Source organism: Vulpes vulpes, chromosome 9, assembly GCF_048418805.1.
Source record: "Vulpes vulpes isolate BD-2025 chromosome 9, VulVul3, whole genome shotgun sequence".
Lineage (NCBI taxonomy): Eukaryota > Metazoa > Chordata > Mammalia > Carnivora > Canidae > Vulpes > Vulpes vulpes.
The window spans coordinates 47,520,049-47,537,994 of record NC_132788.1 but is presented as its reverse complement, the minus strand read 5'-3'; the positions used below and the strand labels follow the sequence as shown (position 1 = coordinate 47,537,994).

At 44.4% G+C, this 17,946-nt stretch overlaps 2 protein-coding genes across 17 annotated transcripts in view; one reads left to right on the top strand and one right to left on the bottom strand.

Moving 5' to 3' along the window:
• The window catches only part of NBEA (neurobeachin), a 662,404-nt gene that overhangs the window by 190,321 nt on the left and 454,137 nt on the right, over positions 1-17,946 (bottom strand). For 15 of the 16 annotated variants that reach the window (XM_072719992.1, XM_072719993.1, XM_072720000.1 and 12 more), the window contains one exon: positions 6,999-7,135. In XM_072719992.1, the coding sequence (XP_072576093.1) occupies positions 6,999-7,135 (137 nt within the window). Of the gene's footprint in view, positions 1-6,998; positions 7,136-7,804; positions 8,210-17,946 lie in introns of those variants that run through there. The other variant, XM_025996784.2, reaches the window with a different exon arrangement.
• MAB21L1 (mab-21 like 1) lies at positions 2,098-5,702 on the top strand. Its single transcript, XM_025996785.2, has one exon. The coding sequence runs from the start codon at positions 3,344-3,346 to the stop codon at positions 4,421-4,423; it is 1,080 nt and encodes a 359-aa protein (XP_025852570.1). The 5' UTR covers positions 2,098-3,343; the 3' UTR covers positions 4,424-5,702.

Below are 17,946 nucleotides of genomic sequence, written 5' to 3'. Positions count from 1 at the left end.
CTCTCCATAGGTCATTTCAATCAAAAAAAAAAATTTAGGGGACGGAAAAACACAGCCCTCCAATAGTTTAACCTTCCCTTCCACAAGGAGAGGCGTCCACGACCACCGAAGGGATTCGGCCGCGGAAGGCAGTTCACTGCACGTGCTCAGTGTCACAGAAAATCGCTGTGTCGCAGCCTGGCAGCACCGAGGAGTACTTGGGCTCCGGCATATTCCGGGGCGCCGGGGCGCCTCGCGGTGCGGCGGGCGGGGAGTCCTGTGTCGTGGGAATCACGGTCAGCTCCCAGCGCGGCTCCGGGGCGCCGGCGGAGGCGGCCGCGGGGCGCGGGGCCCGGGCCGGGGCCGGGGCCGGGCCCGGGGCCGGGGTCCTTGAAACAGAAGGACTTCGCTTCCCCGGAACGTTCTAGGACTCACGAGCTTCTTGGCCCTTTCCTCACCATCCATTTTTCTTCTTCAAAGTGCAAATCGTCAGTGAAAAGGCCCTGGTTACACCAATTAGCCTGCACAAAGTGCTCCGGTGTTTAGCTTCGCCTTAACCCAATTAAGCCGCACAGCGAGCCCCGACGACGCGCCACCTGCGCGCAGCCCCGGCGAGGCCCGCCCGCGCCCCTCGCGCCCGTCCCGGCCTCCGCGCCACGGCCCCCGACGGCGCCGGCCTCCGCGCCCCGGGCTTCCCGCGGGGGCCCCAGCAGCCGAGGGCCGAGGCCTGGCGGAGCCTCTCCTCTCCGACGCCGAGGGAGGGCGCGCCGGGCGCAGGGCGGGCGGCCGCGGAGCGGGAAGCCGGCGGGCGGGGCCGGGGGCCGGGGGCCGGGGCCTGCAGCACGGGGGGGACCCCGAGGACCCCGAGGACCCCGAGGACGGTAGGGAGTAACGCGCACACAACGGGGGGAAACCAGCCAACCACCAGCACCGCCCCCCGGGGCCGCAGAGGGGTAAGAGGCTGGCCCGGGAGCGCGCAGCGGCGGGCGCGAGGGAGAGCGGGCGAGCGCCGGGTGCGGGCCGCAGAGGGCGCCTCCCCAGGGACCCCGCACGCCTCCGCCTTCGGGGCCGCGCGGGCTCTCCGCCTCGGATTTGCCTCTTCTTCCTCTTCCAGCTGCCAAAAGGTAGCAGTGCGTTCACCCGCAAAGCCTGCAAAACGGGGAGGGGTTTGTTCGGGTGTTCCCAGTCCCTGCTCCCAGGGGGAATGGAAGGCTCCTGGGGAATAGAGGAGATGATGCCCTGAGCCCCAAATCTAATGTACTATTTTAAGCTAAATCAGAATCTATCACTCTTGGATAAGGAGAAAGTAAATAATATGTGGCCCTGGGATGCGCGTACCTGTGCAAAATTAATTAATTAATTAATCAATTAATCAAAAGCTGGAGAAAAAAAAAATGTGGGAGCCCTGAACAAGATCTTGTTGAAAGTGGCTCCCAAAGAAAATGCCTACAGACCCTGTTAGTAGGAGTTAACAAAATTTTGCTGGAAATACTCTTAATTTTAAAGACATGGCATCTAAATTTAAGGTAGGCAAGAAAAATCTGCCTAGGTTTTAAAACCACTACATAATCCCTAAATGGTGTTTATTTCCTTTCCTCTGCATTAAGGACACAATTGGTATCACCAGGGTGGGGGTGGGGGGACCCAAACCAAAAACATGTTCTATGGAAATCCATTCCCCCCGTCCCGTTTCAAGGTTCCAAAATGTAGAAATGTTGATTTCTTTCAAAGTCTTCCAAAATGATACTTAAATTTAAAAAGCCTGGATGACTGCAAATTAGTTTTCTTTCAAAATCTTACCTGATTTTTTCCCCTCAACCAAATCACATGAAATCATATACAGTTGAAAGTCTACTGTCAGGTCACCACTAAGGATACTTGAGAAAGAGGTATATCCTTAATCATACATCAATAAGCAAGCCAGAAACCCTAAACCCGAACATTTTCAGAACAGTTATCTGCCAGTAGGTCTCATCTCTAGGCTCTTGCCTTGATTTCACATATTAAAATACAGCTCACTATGAACTCATAATGTAATCGTCTCTCCATCACAAAGATAAGTTATTTTTAAAATATTTCTACAATGGGCACAAAACTTACTGTCCTGATTATGTTGGGCAAAACTATCAAAGTACAAAGAGGGCTGCAGTTGGGGAGTGGGGGAGTAACGCTAAACCTTTTTTAAACATCCTAACTTAAACTGGAGTAGACAACATCTAACAAAGCAATAATTTCCAGATTCCTTTCAACAACTGCAAATGAGGGGGAGGAAAAAGAGATAAAATACGGCGTAATGTAAAAAAGAAAAAAAAAATCCAAACCCATGCTAACATATACAAACATCCCCCAAAATTACACAGGCACCGGTCCATCTAAAGCCAACTTGCAGATACATGAAAGAGCAAACTTTCAACCTGCGTTTAAAAAGACCTCAAGGATTAACAGACATTAATTATCTTCCTCTAAACGCAAGTTACTGACTTTTGTCTTAGAAGACCCCATCTAGTTCGCTAATTGATGGATGACCATTAATACACCTGTATTTGCATTTCCGCGGTCAAAAGACAAGCAGGGTTTTCAACACAGAAGAGAACCGCTTTGCCAAGTCTTTTCAAAACGTCAATATGCTTCAATTAATACCAAAGCTGAGAGATTCCTCTTGATTTCCAAAACTGTCTAGGTGGCCTGGGTGGTTTTCTGCCGGCAGCAGCCTCCTACCTTTAGTTTGTGTGCCTATATCCACGAGGGGGGATTAATTAGCCGGGCTGGAGCTGAAGGAGGCTGTCGTGACGAGCCCAGTGGCGATTGGCCGCCAGCCTGCCTGGCCCTGCCTTTATAATTTCCACACGAGTGCATCTGGGCTCTTAGACAAACCAACAGCAGCAGCTTCTGACATATACACACGCACACTCACCCCCGACACACTCAGCACACTTTTCCTCCATCTGATTAACAGTCCAGCACACACAATGATTACGGGAAAGCGTAAATAAATACGGAAAGGGTTGATTATTTTGACTACTGGAAGAGCTTTGCTGGGTCTCAGCGCAACTTTTGTTTTCATTACCGAGAAGGTGATCTCTCCCAGCGTTTCTCTCACACAAGGATTCTTTAAAAGAGGAAGAAAGAGCGAGAGAGGGGGGAGGACGATCTTTCACTTTAAGACCGTCTGGGCTCAAAGATACAAGGAAGGGGAGCGCGGCGGCGGGGAGCCCAGCGCTGCCACACGTCGGAGAGCCTTTCCATACATCTCTGAGCGCGGCGGCCCGTTTCTCCACCGAAGTTGGCTCCAGCTCTAGCAGCCGCATTGGATCCCACAGCTTACTGCGAGACTCCGGTGTACAATCCGGATCTCTGCCCCAACATGATCGCAGCCCAGGCCAAGCTGGTGTACCATCTGAATAAATACTACAATGAAAAATGCCAAGCCAGGAAAGCTGCCATTGCGAAAACTATCCGGGAAGTCTGCAAAGTAGTTTCCGACGTGCTTAAAGAAGTGGAAGTGCAGGAGCCCCGGTTCATCAGCTCCCTCAACGAGATGGACAATCGCTACGAGGGCCTCGAGGTCATCTCCCCCACCGAATTTGAGGTGGTGCTTTACCTGAACCAAATGGGGGTGTTCAACTTTGTGGACGACGGCTCGCTGCCCGGCTGTGCCGTGCTCAAGCTGAGCGACGGGCGCAAGAGGAGCATGTCCCTCTGGGTGGAATTCATTACCGCCTCCGGCTACCTCTCGGCGCGCAAAATCCGGTCCAGGTTTCAGACGCTGGTGGCTCAAGCCGTAGACAAATGTAGCTACAGGGATGTGGTAAAGATGGTGGCGGACACCAGCGAAGTGAAACTGCGAATCCGAGACAGGTACGTGGTGCAGATCACCCCGGCTTTTAAATGTACGGGGATCTGGCCGAGGAGTGCTGCCCACTGGCCTCTCCCCCACATCCCCTGGCCGGGACCCAACCGGGTGGCAGAGGTCAAGGCAGAAGGGTTCAATCTCTTGTCCAAGGAGTGCCACTCCCTGGCCGGCAAACAGAGCTCGGCCGAGAGCGACGCCTGGGTGCTGCAGTTCGCCGAAGCAGAGAACAGACTGCAGATGGGGGGCTGCCGGAAGAAATGCCTCTCCATCCTCAAAACCTTAAGGGATCGCCACCTTGAACTGCCAGGCCAGCCCCTGAACAATTACCACATGAAGACTCTGGTTTCCTACGAGTGTGAAAAGCACCCCCGGGAGTCGGACTGGGACGAGTCTTGCCTGGGTGATCGGCTTAACGGGATTTTGCTGCAACTTATCTCCTGCCTGCAGTGCCGGCGGTGTCCTCACTACTTCCTACCGAACCTAGATCTGTTTCAAGGCAAACCTCATTCGGCTCTGGAGAATGCTGCCAAACAAACGTGGCGACTGGCAAGAGAGATCCTGACCAACCCGAAAAGTTTGGAAAAACTTTAGAGGATGATTTAATCAAAAGCCGAAATGTGATCACTCCTCTCAAAGACCTAATTCAGTGTACACTTCCTGTTGGATTCCTATCTACTATTCCACTTGTCAGTGCAAACAATGTCTTCCTTAAAAAGGAGTAACAACACAATGTTTAGGCATCATCTCACCCACCCCTCCAAGGGGAGAGAAAGAAGTAGGGAAAGAGGATGGAGAAAAAAAACAAAAAACAAAACAAAAAAACCCCCCCAAACCCACAAGTATTACAAGACTTCTTTGCGACGGATTTCATATCTCCCTTGAAAAGTACACCGTAATATCCGGAAAACAACCCGGCTGTAATGCAAGACCACAGCGAACACTCTGCCTGAGTATCAATGGATTATAGCAATCCTGGTGCTTTAGGTGCATCTGTCTGTGAGTAAACACGATTTGGATATACCATCTGAAGGAATGTGTAATGTATATTTTGATTTGTAACAAATATTGTGATCTCACATTGTCTTTGAAAGTGTGGATGTTGGTGTTTTGTGATTTGGTGAACAGAAGTTAAATTGCCGTTTCTTGGATACTTCCAGACGTTTTCCACTAACAAAGATATACCATTTAAAGGTAGCTTTCCTCCTGGTACTTTTATCTGTCTTTGAAAGTGTCTGAACTTTAAAAAGTTTACATTTTGTTTCGAATATAATGCTTGTTCTATTTCTAACATTCCATAAATATACTTGAAATGTTATTTAAATATATTCAAAGAAATCTGAATTCAGCTTATATAATAACGCTTGAATACCTGAATTATATATTTGAAAAATGCACTTGAAATACACTGGATAACTACTTTTGTGATTTAGATTTTAATTTCTGTTGCTGGTTTTTATTTAATTAGAAGCTAATAAATGAAGTAAAATATAAGTTGTTGTGTCTCACTTTAAATTGTTTTCCTATCAAAAGATGGAATGCTCCGAACCCACCTGAGTATTTTAAACATTTTGAGGAGTGTGCTAATGAAATTATTAAAAACAAAACCCCACCAATACTGCAGAAAACTCTTTGTACAGCTACAGAAGATAATGGTCTACTTATGAGACTCTTTCTTTCGACAACAGACACATTTAAATCTACCCTTGAAAGCTTACTCTGCTGGATTGGTAGTTCTGTAGCATTTCTGATAACATAAGGCAAAAATATGTCATGAAGGTAAAGACTGAGAGAAAGTGAACTTACAGTCATCGTGGAAGTTTCAAAGTTTGTGTAACTATGCTAATCAAATAAAGATTATTTCTGACCATTCTATGTCAAATCTTATTTAATGCAGTAAGTGTTCCCTTAGCTGAATGAGTTCATCAGAAATCCAAAATTTCTCTGTACTTCACAGGGCAAGCTAATGATAAAAGCATCAAGACAAACTTTCAATTATTTAAAAAGCAAATACACTACATTCAGATTCATTTTAAACACTGCATCCTTTGGGAGCAAGAAGTGCAAGAAGTCCTATGACTGTCCTTCCAAGTATTTTAATAGTCAACAAGTGCTGAAAGTGCTAATCACCTATAGGCCTTAAAGTAGATAGTTAATTCAGGCAGGGATAGATTTTAGAATTTCAGTTCTTCTTCTACAAATAGTGTTTAATAATACTTTATATAAAAATTACACATGAATAATAAAGTTCTGGATCTGTGGGCTCATTTGTCTCTGACTATTTTCGAATAATTGCTTCTGAGCAATACTGCAAAGAAAGATCTTTGTAAACTGATGCTTGAGCGTCTAGCATGGCACTGGATTCTTAACCTTGGGGAAAAAAGTTTACAAACTGCACAGTGACATACAAGTTAAAACAACCACCAGACCGATTTTGAAAGAAAGTGCAGAGGTGTTGCGCTGTCCTAGTACCAGGTTTTAAAAGTCTACACAGTAAGATATCATAAACAAATAAATATTTGTGTATGTCGAATTGTCCAAATTTGTATTTTTCTGGCATTACACCCACAGAAGAACACAAAACATCTGACTGCTAGTATATACTACCTATAGACATTTTAAATCAATGCTTCTCAGAGGATCAGTTTCTCTTACTCTTGAACGCACATGTAAAACTCATTCTTACTTCAGGAGATGAGAAAACCAATGTAATAACGGAGACGAATTTATACTTAAAATGCCCCCACCCCAGTTTCCTTACAACTTTTCAAATGAATGGCAATTCAGATTGCAATGTACACTTTTGGAAACTGGAAGTCATCTTAAGATATTTCAGAAGACCCCTCCCAGTCTTCCCAGGGAGCCTGGGATGCTGCACTCCAGAGACTTTGGAACAATTGGCTTCCCTACCAAATCTACTCAAGTGCACACAGAGGCACTCATGGAGAGACGGTTAAGATGTGCACGCTCTGGTAACACAGGACTTAGAATCATTAATATATTCCTCAGCCCCGTAAGATAGGGCATGTGTCATTTCATTCATTTTATTTCCTATGACAAAAATGGACATGTGCTCCCCTCCCCCGCTGTCATTTAAAACCAGGCAAAATTGAAAACCACTTCCTGCCACAAAAGCCACTAGTACTGTATATGAATTACTCTAACTCACTTTCGTGTCGATCTTCTTGAAGGCAGGATCGTCCTCATCTACCTCGAAGTAGATTTCTGTCGTGGTGATGGAGAGAGTCCCCTTGGCCACCACCACGGGAGCGATGAGCTGGGCTGGGGTACTGAGAACCACTGGGCCTGAAAGGCAAGGGCACCGGAGTCAGGCTCAGTCCCTGTGGCCCTCTCCCGCTCCCTCCCAAAAGGTGCCGCGGGTCTTTATCTCTAAAGATGCTCTGAGAAGGTGGTGCCTGTGCCCTGCGGCCAGCTTCCTTCGCGGGAGATGGGGCTGCTTAGCTCTGGCACATCACCGTACAGCGAGAGGAGAGGCAGACGACCCTACGAAACCGCGAGAGGTCGGAACACCCAGTAAGTGGCCCCCAGCAAGGCAGTTCGTAGCCTCCGCGTACGAGTCCTACAGACGCCCCGATGCTCCTCGGAGCGGCGCGGGCTGCGGGCGAGGCCGACCCTCTGGGCGGCGGCGGCGGCCCGCGGAGGGCGGGAGGTGTGGGGCGGAGGAACCCCCTGCTCTAACCGGCTGCGTTTTGCGGGGAGACTGATGTCGGCGTCCTGAGGCCGCCACATCCACGCACACGCGGGTATTAAATACGTGTCTTACGTAGAAAAGAACAGAAATCGTAGCAGTGATTTTTTTCACCGCGAATCAGTCAAAAGTGGCGAAATCGGAAGACGCTTGAACAAGACGATTCTCAGAAAAGCGTCCGAGAAGTACCATCTCTCAACTTCTGAAACTAGGGAGACGGGTCTTCAGTAAAAGATTCTAGGAAGTGTGGCTCCTGGGGTGCTTACCTCGGAGTCCCTCAATCTGATTTAATGTCGAAAATTCCGTATTAAAATCACATAAACTCAAGGGGGTCGCTCGACTGCCCCTGGGGCTCCCGACAGCGGAGCCGTTCTCTGCTATTCTGTCCTTAGAACACAGACAGGGGAATCAGGGATTTATGCTTTTTCTTTCTTTTCTTAATTTTCCTTCTCTCTCTCTCTCTCTTTTTTTTTTTTTTTTTTTTTGGTAGCAAGGGCGCATTAAGTTCCCTTGCAGCTCCGCCCAGAAATGCACAGTCACATGAGTCACAGCAGCCGTAGGATAAAGGCAATTAAAAGGCAGGTCCCTCGCGGCTGGCGGGCTCAGGCCCCTCCGCGCGGCTCCTGGCGGCGACGCCCGCTCGCACCGGCACCGGCACCGCCGCCGCCAGCAGGCCGGGCCGGGCCGGGCGCGCGGGGACAGCGGAGCAGCTCCGGCTTCCGGGGAGTAGCCCCCCGCCCCCGCCCCGCCCCCGCCCCGGGCCTGCGCCAGGCCCGGCCGTTCCCGCTGCGGGAGGCGCGCACGGCCCCGGCCCGCTCCTGCGGCGCTCACCGGGGGCGGGCGGGGAGCAAACGGCGTCGGCGTCGGCGTCGGCGTCCCCCGCGACGCTGACCGCCCGGGCAGGGCAGGGCCGGGCCACGCCGAGCCCCTTCTCAGAGGTCCCTGCCCCGTGCCCCTCCGTGCCCCCGGGGCGCGCGGGCCTGCGGCCTGGGGCCTGGGCCTCCGCCGGTGCCGCCGCGGAGCCGAGCGGGGCCGGGAGCGGGGCCGGGCGCGCCTCCCCGCACGAGGGTTCCCTTTCCAGAGGGCGAGGCGGCCGGGCTGACGCGCCGCTTTAGAGGCTCATCGATCTTAATCTAGGCTGCTCAAGTAATTATGCCCGAGTCTCTTGTACGATTACAAGTGGATTTGGGTTTCTATTCCCCAGGCCCTCCTTTGTGTTTATTGGAGGGTCTGCGCGCCGCGCGGCGCCTCGCGCCTCCGCCTCCGCCCCCGCCCGGCCCGGCCCGGCCTGGCCTCGGCCTCCGCGCCCTCCTCCGCGCCCTCCTCCGGGGCCCGGCGCGGGGCCGGTCCGAGCCGCTCCCTTAACCCTTCAGCCGCCGGGACGCTCCTCTGGACGCCGCTTCGGTTTCCCTCCGGAGAAATCGGGTTTACTCTCGGCTGGGGCAAGGGAGAAGGGAGGTGCTGGGTCTGACGCCCAAACGGCGTCGTTGGGCCTCGCTAAGGCCTCGGAAAGGCGTCGTCCCGCGCACGGCGGCCGCGGCCGGTGATTTCTGGTTTAAGAGAAGCTTCTGGCACCGGGAGACGGAGAATGGTCAGAAACACCCAAGATGGCGAACTCCTGTCTCTTAAAGAGTGACTTCACACATCCGATTAAATCGGGGGTGAAATGGAAGACAAACAAACAAACACCAAACACATGATCAAAACCACACACACTGCTTCCCTGAAACACATCAACGCATTTTAAAGGACACATTTCTGCGAACTTTTGAGGGGGACACAGTCTCTCTGCTTAACTCTGCGTCTTTGAAAGGAGACTGCGCCTCCCTCTGCGTGTGCTCCAGTCTTATCCTACTGAATTGAGATTTTCTGGGGGTTCTAACAGGGCCTCGAACTGGTCCTCCTTTAAGAAAGACGGGCCATGAAATATCCAGCCTTCCTCGTGTGTCATTTTTACCCCTGTCCTTGGGAAATCTCCAATTACAACTTCCAATTCCATAGCATGTTTAAGGAGCACCGAGTCTGTCGTAGCCTTCAGGGAGGAAAGCGGCGCAGAGAGAATACAGAGTTAATCCACTACAGCAATAGAGAGAGGGATTATGTTTTAATCCCCTTTGGGGGAGCCTCTGGATTTTAGGGATCTAATATTAAAATGTTTACATAAGGCACCATCACAAACCAGCAGATCTCCATGGAAGGTCTTGTTAATTGAAGGCCTGGGATCCCTTTCCAAATAAAAATAGTTTGAAAAAGGGCAGAGTCCCCTCTGGTGCTCGAGAGACAGCGATCTAGCAGATTCTCTTCCAGAAGGTAACTGGGTACAAATTTAACCTCCCAATTCTGCTTGATGTAGTGTGTTCCCGACTGAACGTAGGTATATCTATTTCAATCACTACCAGAGCAATAAAAGGGTACATTATAATAATGTTCTCAGGACAGACTGAAGTAAAGTGATGGCTACTGAAGGCCACTTAAATAAATGGATGGGACAAAACCTCCTTCCCTGTGTTGATGCAGACAACACAGTCTTTAACATTTTAACATTCCACGGTGCAAAGTGGTAATTAAAGGAACAATAATAAGCTTTATTTACTCCTAGAATTGGCAACAGAATGTTTCAGAAATATTGATCCCTTACTATTTTTGAAAGGACAGGGATATTACTTGACATCAATTTAAATGCTAATTTAAAATCTGAACTAGAACAAAGATCACCCAAGCATAAGGGAAAGAATCTTCAAGTGAATGAACTCTTTAGGGTAACAGCATCTTTAATCAGTTGAGATGGTAAACCTAGAGTCGAAAACACATATGTTATATATTTGAAAAAGGGAACTATTCATCAAATATATTTTAAAAGTAGAATGTTAAAAAATACTTGTGGGTTTGGATGATTCTACTGAAAACAAAATTCCAAGTCTGGAAGTCTTACTAATATATCAACTTTTTAATAGAGCTTTACAGTTTACAAGGTTCTTTAACAACACTTTTACCTAACTACTAGTTCAATATTCACAGTTTTGGGGGATAAGGTACTCTCCTGTCAAAGACCACCAGAAACACATCTGTAGCTGAAGAAGCTGGGTTTACTGCTCATTGCAATGACAGAGATACGGGCAACCTAGTAAGAGTGTCAAGAAGGACTTTTGTAGGATCTGGGCTTTGGCTAAGTGATTCTGGGAAGGGTTCAAGGCATACGACTTTGCTCTGGATTGGGCTCTGTCAGGAAGCAGGGATAATTCTGTGATTATGGGTCTTAATAAATCTTATTTAGAGGGAAGGAGGACCAGATCTAGGCTAAAGCTGTAATTAGCATAGAAGCAGTAGTCCCTCATATGGGGGGAAAGAGGGGATGTTTGGTATTTAGGTGGTATGCAGGACGACCTTGCTTTTGCTTATGCTTCCACTAAATTATGAAGCTGTTTTTTGCCTCACATCATCCTGAGACCCTGCTTGATCCTGGTATTCTGTGAGGTTCTTTATGACCAAGGGAACACCAGGGCCTAGATGTGAACTTCAGGCTCGCTCCTGACAATACAGAGCTTCCTTTTAAGGGTCAGGCAAGTTTCCAGAGGTCAAGGACTGCTTTTCTTTTTCTCACATACAGAAATTAGTCATTTTTGGGGGGTGTCAATAGCATTCTAGGTATTAACAGGAGATTATAGCAATTAAGTTTTCAAATAAGGCTAAGATTCTGAATTTCAATATAAAGTTCAACAAAGAAAATACATGGAGAAAGAGTTGAAGTTTAATTAAAATTGGCATTATATAATTATTTGATGAATTTCAGTTGGCCAAACCTGTATGTGGTGTACATGAAGTTACAATGTATTATAGAATTACTTAAATGCTTTCTAAGCTTAGTTTAGTAGGAATAAAAGTTTTATTAACTATACAGATTTTCTTCAACCTCAATTACTTTGAAACCACATGTTCAATTTGCTTTAGGAACACTTTAATGTGATAAAAGACAATTATTTGGGGATAAGAAACACTGATTACTTTTTATAAAATTATTCAACTTAAAATCCTGACATTGTTTCAAAGAAATAGAACTAATCTGAAATTCTTTGTATTTAGTCCAAAAGGATATCATTCCAAAAAAATTTTTTAAACAAAAACATAAAAAAGAAATCATTCTTAAAATTACTTCTATACTCTGATACAATTTGTAGGAAAACGACTCATAGCACGAGTGACTGAATATATGTAAAATATTTGCCTGCATTGGACGTCTATTATTTTTAAGTATGGCAATATCAATTTAAAGAAAACATTTCTTGGGGGGCCTGGGTGGCTCAGTCCACTAAGCATCTGTCTTTGGCTCAGGTCATGATCCCAGGGTCCTGGGATGGAGCCCCACTGAGCAGGGAACATGCTTCTCCCTCTCCCTCTGATCCTTCCCTTGCCTGTGCTCTTGCTCTTGCTCCTGCTCTCTCGTAAATAAATAAATAAATAAATAAATAAATAAATAAATAAATAGTTAAAAAATAAACATTTGTCCCATAGAATTAAAAGAATAACATGCTTTAATTTCAAAACAACTTAAACTAATGAAGAATATAAGAAAGTTGAAACTTGTTTTGAAATCCTAAGGAAACTTTAGGCATGAAGAAAATGGAGGTGTTTGTGTGTTTGCCTGGGGGAGAGGGAATTGGTGGAAATGCTGCAGAAGATCTGAGATTTCTATTATCCAGAATAGTTCCCTGGGTTTCAGGCATTTGAAATGCCCCAAGAAAAAAGAAAGTATAGTAACAAAATCTCTAGACAATGATTCTTTCATGTACAGAAAATATTGATAGTGGTCCAAATATACCACCAAAATAATAATCCTTTGAAGTTTTCAAAAACTTGAATGAAAGTAGTTTCTGCTTGAGTTTATGCTGTTTATGCTTGAGTCAAAAAATACAACATGAACCACTAACAGAATACGTATCTCAAGTATTATGAATTTAACTTCCAGCATTATTCCCTCACTCCCTAACACACACACTATCTGTTACAAACACAAATTTTATACAAAGCTCATGATCTATCTTTAGACTGAGATGGACAATAACCACTCATCCCCATAGTGCACTGATTTCCTTAGATTATTACTGTACAAAATGAGGCATATGTTTAAGAGCCACATCAGTGTTTTCAGAGCTGAGTAAATCTACTTCTGGTAAAACTCAACAGAGTCTGAAACAGAAACAGAAGGAATAGAGCCTTCTCTACACAAGCACAAATGAAGACTGAATTTTAACAAAATATTTGTTCATCATGGCAGAACACTTATTTTTGCACTACTATTACCTAACATCTCATCTTATTTAATGTGTTTATAATAAATAAGTTTTAAAAGTACAAGAGATAATCTGATAGGCTCTAGTTTTAACCTGCCACTTGAGTTTTCCAATTTACTGTAGAACAGATAATCCTATGTTAAAAATAAATCAACAAAAACCAGTGCATTTTCCACGAAGACAATGATTTCACAGGAAAAAAAGCATATACAGCAATATGGTCTAAGTAAAATAAAACTGAGGTTTTTTAGCACAAAAATATACTAAAAAAGTGATAGTTTTAATGTCCATTGTGATAATTTGTTCTGCCTTTTGATTCAATAGGTGATCCAGATGAGATTTGTGTTTCTACTTATATCACATTTAGTTCAACATATGGAATACATTTTTCACTTTCTGGAAGGGTAGTGACTCTTTTATGGCACTAGGATATCATTTAATGATTGAGAAGAGTAAATTCCTACTAGACTAGATGAGTGAATAAACCAGAGGAGATGATTTAAATCTATGGGACTAGGAGAACCAAGTCTTTGTATCCCTTGGCTGGAGTAAATGCCTTGTCTTTCTTATTCCTATAGTTTCCTGGGTGCATCTTTACTGTAGCCTTATAATTTATTAAATAGATGTGTACAGAAGTCTGTTTCTACCATTTGGCATAGCTACTTACAGAAAAGGGCATTATCTTCTTATCTAACACAGTATCTGTCACATACTATGCAATCTGTCTTTTTCTTTTTTTTAAGATTTTATTTATTTATTCATGAGACACAGGCAGAGGGAGAAGCAGGCTCCATGCAGGGACCCTGATGTGGGATTCGATTCCGGGACTCCAGGATCACACCATGGGCCAAAGGCAGGCGCCAAACCACTGAGCCACACAGGAAGCCCCTGAAATCTGTCTTTATGGGATTGCATATAGAAAAAGATATACACCATTGTCCCATTTGCATGTCATAGTAAAAAGGCCACTTACATGAACAGATCACATCCTTTACATTTTTCTGGAATTGATTTCAAATTGTTCTTTAAAAACATGAAAGACAGTCCATTTTGGAGAAAATATAAATAAAAATGCTGAAAACCAACACGAGTTATAATGTAATTGGTCATTCTAGCTAGGTCACATGCATACTATTATTTTTTAAATGGCATAATTTTATAACTGCCATATTTTTCCTACCAAGTTGTTCCTTCTTTGTAAATTAAATGCTTAGAGCAATATATTTAACTCAGGATTCATTCATTCATTCATTCATTCATGTAGTCAACAAAAATTATTCACTGTTTTTGGTTTGGTACTAAGAGCATATAGTAAAGTATGAGACATGAATTTTACTCAAGAGCTTATAGGACATAGTAAAGATAAGAAACATATAGGAATGGAGAGGACATAAGGGAGGAAGGGTAGCTAAGGATTGTTAAAGCACTTTATATGAATTGATCTCATTTATTCCTCATAACAACAAACCTACAAGAGAGGTACTGCTGTTTGTGTCCATTTTACAGATGGGAAATGCGACTAAGTGCTGAAGTAATTTAGGGAAGGTCATACAACTAGTAAATGGTAGAGACAAGATTCAGATGTGATTATCTGACTTCAAAGTCAGGGCATTTAACTTATGTACACTGCCTCCCAACAAGAGAGGGGCAGAAAAATATTCATCGACATTCACTGAACTGTGATGATTCCCATCCAGTCTTTCTTAGGAGTAGGTGTAGTTGGGACAGGATGACAGCAGCAACATTTGAAGTGAGCCATAGTGGATGGGTAGTATGCATACAGGTGGATATGCAAGGGAAGAGCACTGTGAGCAGGGCAGTTGAGTCTGCACAAACACACAGATGCAGCACGTGAACAGGAGTAAGTAGGACCGGCCAGTGATTAAGATGTGTAAAGCAGGGGCCTGTGTGAGATGCAACTGAAAACACCCACATAGCTGCCAATGTGAGCTGTTTCAGGAATGTTTAAGGAATCAAATATTAAAGCTCAGTTATTACAGTGTGTGGGGCAGCGGTGTTTATCCCTTCTGGTGGTCACACATCTTGCTGAGAAGATAGTTAAATATATAGCTCCTTCCTAGGAAATTCACATATCAACATCTGTGCATCTGAACTGTATAATAAATGAAGGATTCGTATTTTGGAGAAAAATGAAAATTTGTCATTTATCTTGATGTCCTCCTCTATCTAAAGACCTTTCCTTTTTTTTTAAAAAAAATTTATTTATTCAGAGAGAGAGAGAGAGAGAGAGAGAGAGACTGAGAGGCAGAGACGCAGGCAGAGGGAGAAGTGAGCTGCATGCAGGGAGCCTGACGCGGGACTCGATCCTGGGTCTCCAGGATCAGACCCCGGGCTGCAGGCGGTGCTAAACCGCTGCGCCACCGGGGGTGCCCTAAAGACCTTTCCATCTCTGCACTAGTCACCACCTCTTTTTCTCCAATTTCAGAAAATCCATCTTTCATTCTGTTCAAACCAGTTAATCACTCTACCTGGGATTTGGTCCTACCCATCTTGCTGCCTCCTTTAGCTACTGTCTTCTCTTTGTCCTTTTCCCTCTTTTGTTGAGCTTCTAGGTATCAGTTTCTACCTCTTCCTCACTCCTATTCACTCCTTTTGGCTTCACTCTCATCCTCTACTTAGGCCAAAGTGGTAGGGGAATATATATGAATTAATATGTTAAAAGCTTGGAAAATTCTATCCATCAATTAAAAAAAAAAAACCTGTGTAACATTTATATTTAAACCCAAAATTTTCCAAACACACTTAGTTATACTTTTTCTCCCTTGTTAACATATTTCAAAACACCTGTGTTCCTAGAAATATCATTTTGAAAAATGTTGAACGAGTGTTCCTTGACTTCTAGAGTACACTACTCTCTATTGTTCTCTTCCTGCTTGACTTCCTTCTTGGTATCCCTGATGGGCTCTGACTTTGGACTGTTGTTCTTCTTAGATAGTCTCACTTTTCTTGGGTGATTTCAGTGTTTCTTTTTTTTTTTTTTTAAGATTTTATTTATTTATTCATGAGAGACACAGAGATAGAGAGAGAGAAAGAGAGGGAGAAAGAGAGAGAGAGAGAGAGGCAGAGACACAGGCAGAGGGAGAAGCAGGCTCGATGCAGGGAGCCTGACATGGGACTCGATCCCAGGTCTCCAGGATCAGGCCCTGGGCTGAAGGCGGCACTAAACCGCTGAGCCACCCTGGCTGCCTGATTTCAGTGGTTTTAATTGTAAACTCCATGTCCAACTTGGCTCTCAAATTCCAAACCTTTATATATTTGACCAAGCTGAACCAATCATCTCCTCTCCCCTGAAACCCACCGGTCTTCACATTCTCAATCAAACACATTTGATAGTTCCTATATCATTCCTACTCCCAAGACAGGCTTCCCTCATTCTTACTCCTCACATCCAGCCCATTATCACAGTCCCTGACATATTAGTGTTTTTGGTTTGTTTGTTTTTGTTCTTTTTGAAGCTGTCCCCTTTGCTTTGTTGCCACCACCAATTTAAATTTAGTTCAGTCTCTCATCACCTCTAGTTCAGACAACAGCCTTTTACCTCAAGTTTGGGCATCCTAAAACATTGAGCTACACAGTGGCCTGAGTGATTTTTGAAAAAATATATAAATTGGATTTTATCATTGCCATGCTTAAAGTCCTTCATTGCCTCATTATGGCCTTTAGGATAAAAACCCAGGTTTCTTATGGCAAATAAAGCTCCCCAGCAAGCTTGTTAGTCTCAACTTCAGAGACTCCTTGCCTCATACTTTTACCTGAATAACTTAGAACTACTGTTTCACAGGGAAGGTGATATTTTGGCATATGATGTTTTCTGCAGTCGGCAACAACTCTTTATATTTCCTAAATCCTTTACTTATGTTTCTGGACTCAAGATAGGAAACACCTATCCTAGGAAGGCTTTCCAGAATAAACATGGTGGTCAAGGGTCCTGTTTTGTGTTATTGTGGTTTCCTTTGTATATCTAGGTTGCTGTTGTTTTTCATTGTCTGTTTTTCCTATAGACTATAACCTCCTTGGAAGCAGAAACTTTAATCATATGTGTCTTTTTACTCCAAGCACCACCATAATGTCATGCATATAGTAAATATTCAATATCTACACTTGTTTTGCTTGGATAACCACATCCAACCTCCACCAAGTAGGAATCTGGCATCGGAAAATAAGGACCTCGCAGGTCCTTCCAGCTCTTAATTTTTACTGTGTGCAATGAGTTTTGACATTTTGTATTTGAACTTACTCTTTTTTATTTAACTTAACAAAAATATGCTGGTAATGATACACATAGCTGATTTGCTTACCCACCAATGGGTTGCAACTTGGAATTAAAAACCAAGCAAACACTGATACGGTGGAATGAACAAGGGCTTTAACAGAATCAGAAAAGTGGTTGCTTGTGATGTGATCATTAGTAAATACCATAATGTCTAAACTCTAATCTCCATACCTTAAAATGAACTACAATATCTAATTCAGTTTTAAAATTATCACCTGTAGTATTGTTTTCTTTCGACAAATGTAAATTATGTCTCTCTGCTTCATTTGCCCAACCACACATACCTCTTTACTACCTATCAGACTCATTTTGCTCTCCCCCTGAAAACTGGTTGGTACATTGAGATTCCTCTTCCTAGATTAATCCTAGATGGAAGATTTTTTTCTGTGATATCTGGTTCTTAACTTTCCTATTTTATATACAAATTGAAGGAATAATACTACAACTATATTTAGCATTAATAACTTAAAATGAAAAAAAATCCAACAGAATTTTGGATTAAAAAAGCATGAAACACTGCAATCAGTCATCATCCCCCCCGCCCCGCCTTTTTTTAAGGATTTTATTTTTAAGTAATCTCTATGCCCAATGTGGGGCTCAAACTCACAGCCCGGAGATCAAGAGTCCCATGCTCTACTGACTGCACTAGACAGGTTTCCTGTAATTGGTCATATTCTGATCAACTAAACTGCCTACACATTCTATCTGGAAAAGGACACTTAACAATATTTAGATGAACAACTCAGTCTACTTTCCCTTCTTTTTTGCTGATTAAAAGTTCTTATATTTATTGGGCTGATGATTTGGACTGATGAAGTAGATTCTA

What these genes read in the sequence shown, in the direction of transcription:
- MAB21L1 (XM_025996785.2), top strand. Translation starts at nt 3,344, where the DNA reads ATGATCGCAGCCCAGGCCAAGCTGGTGTACCATCTGAATAAATACTAC.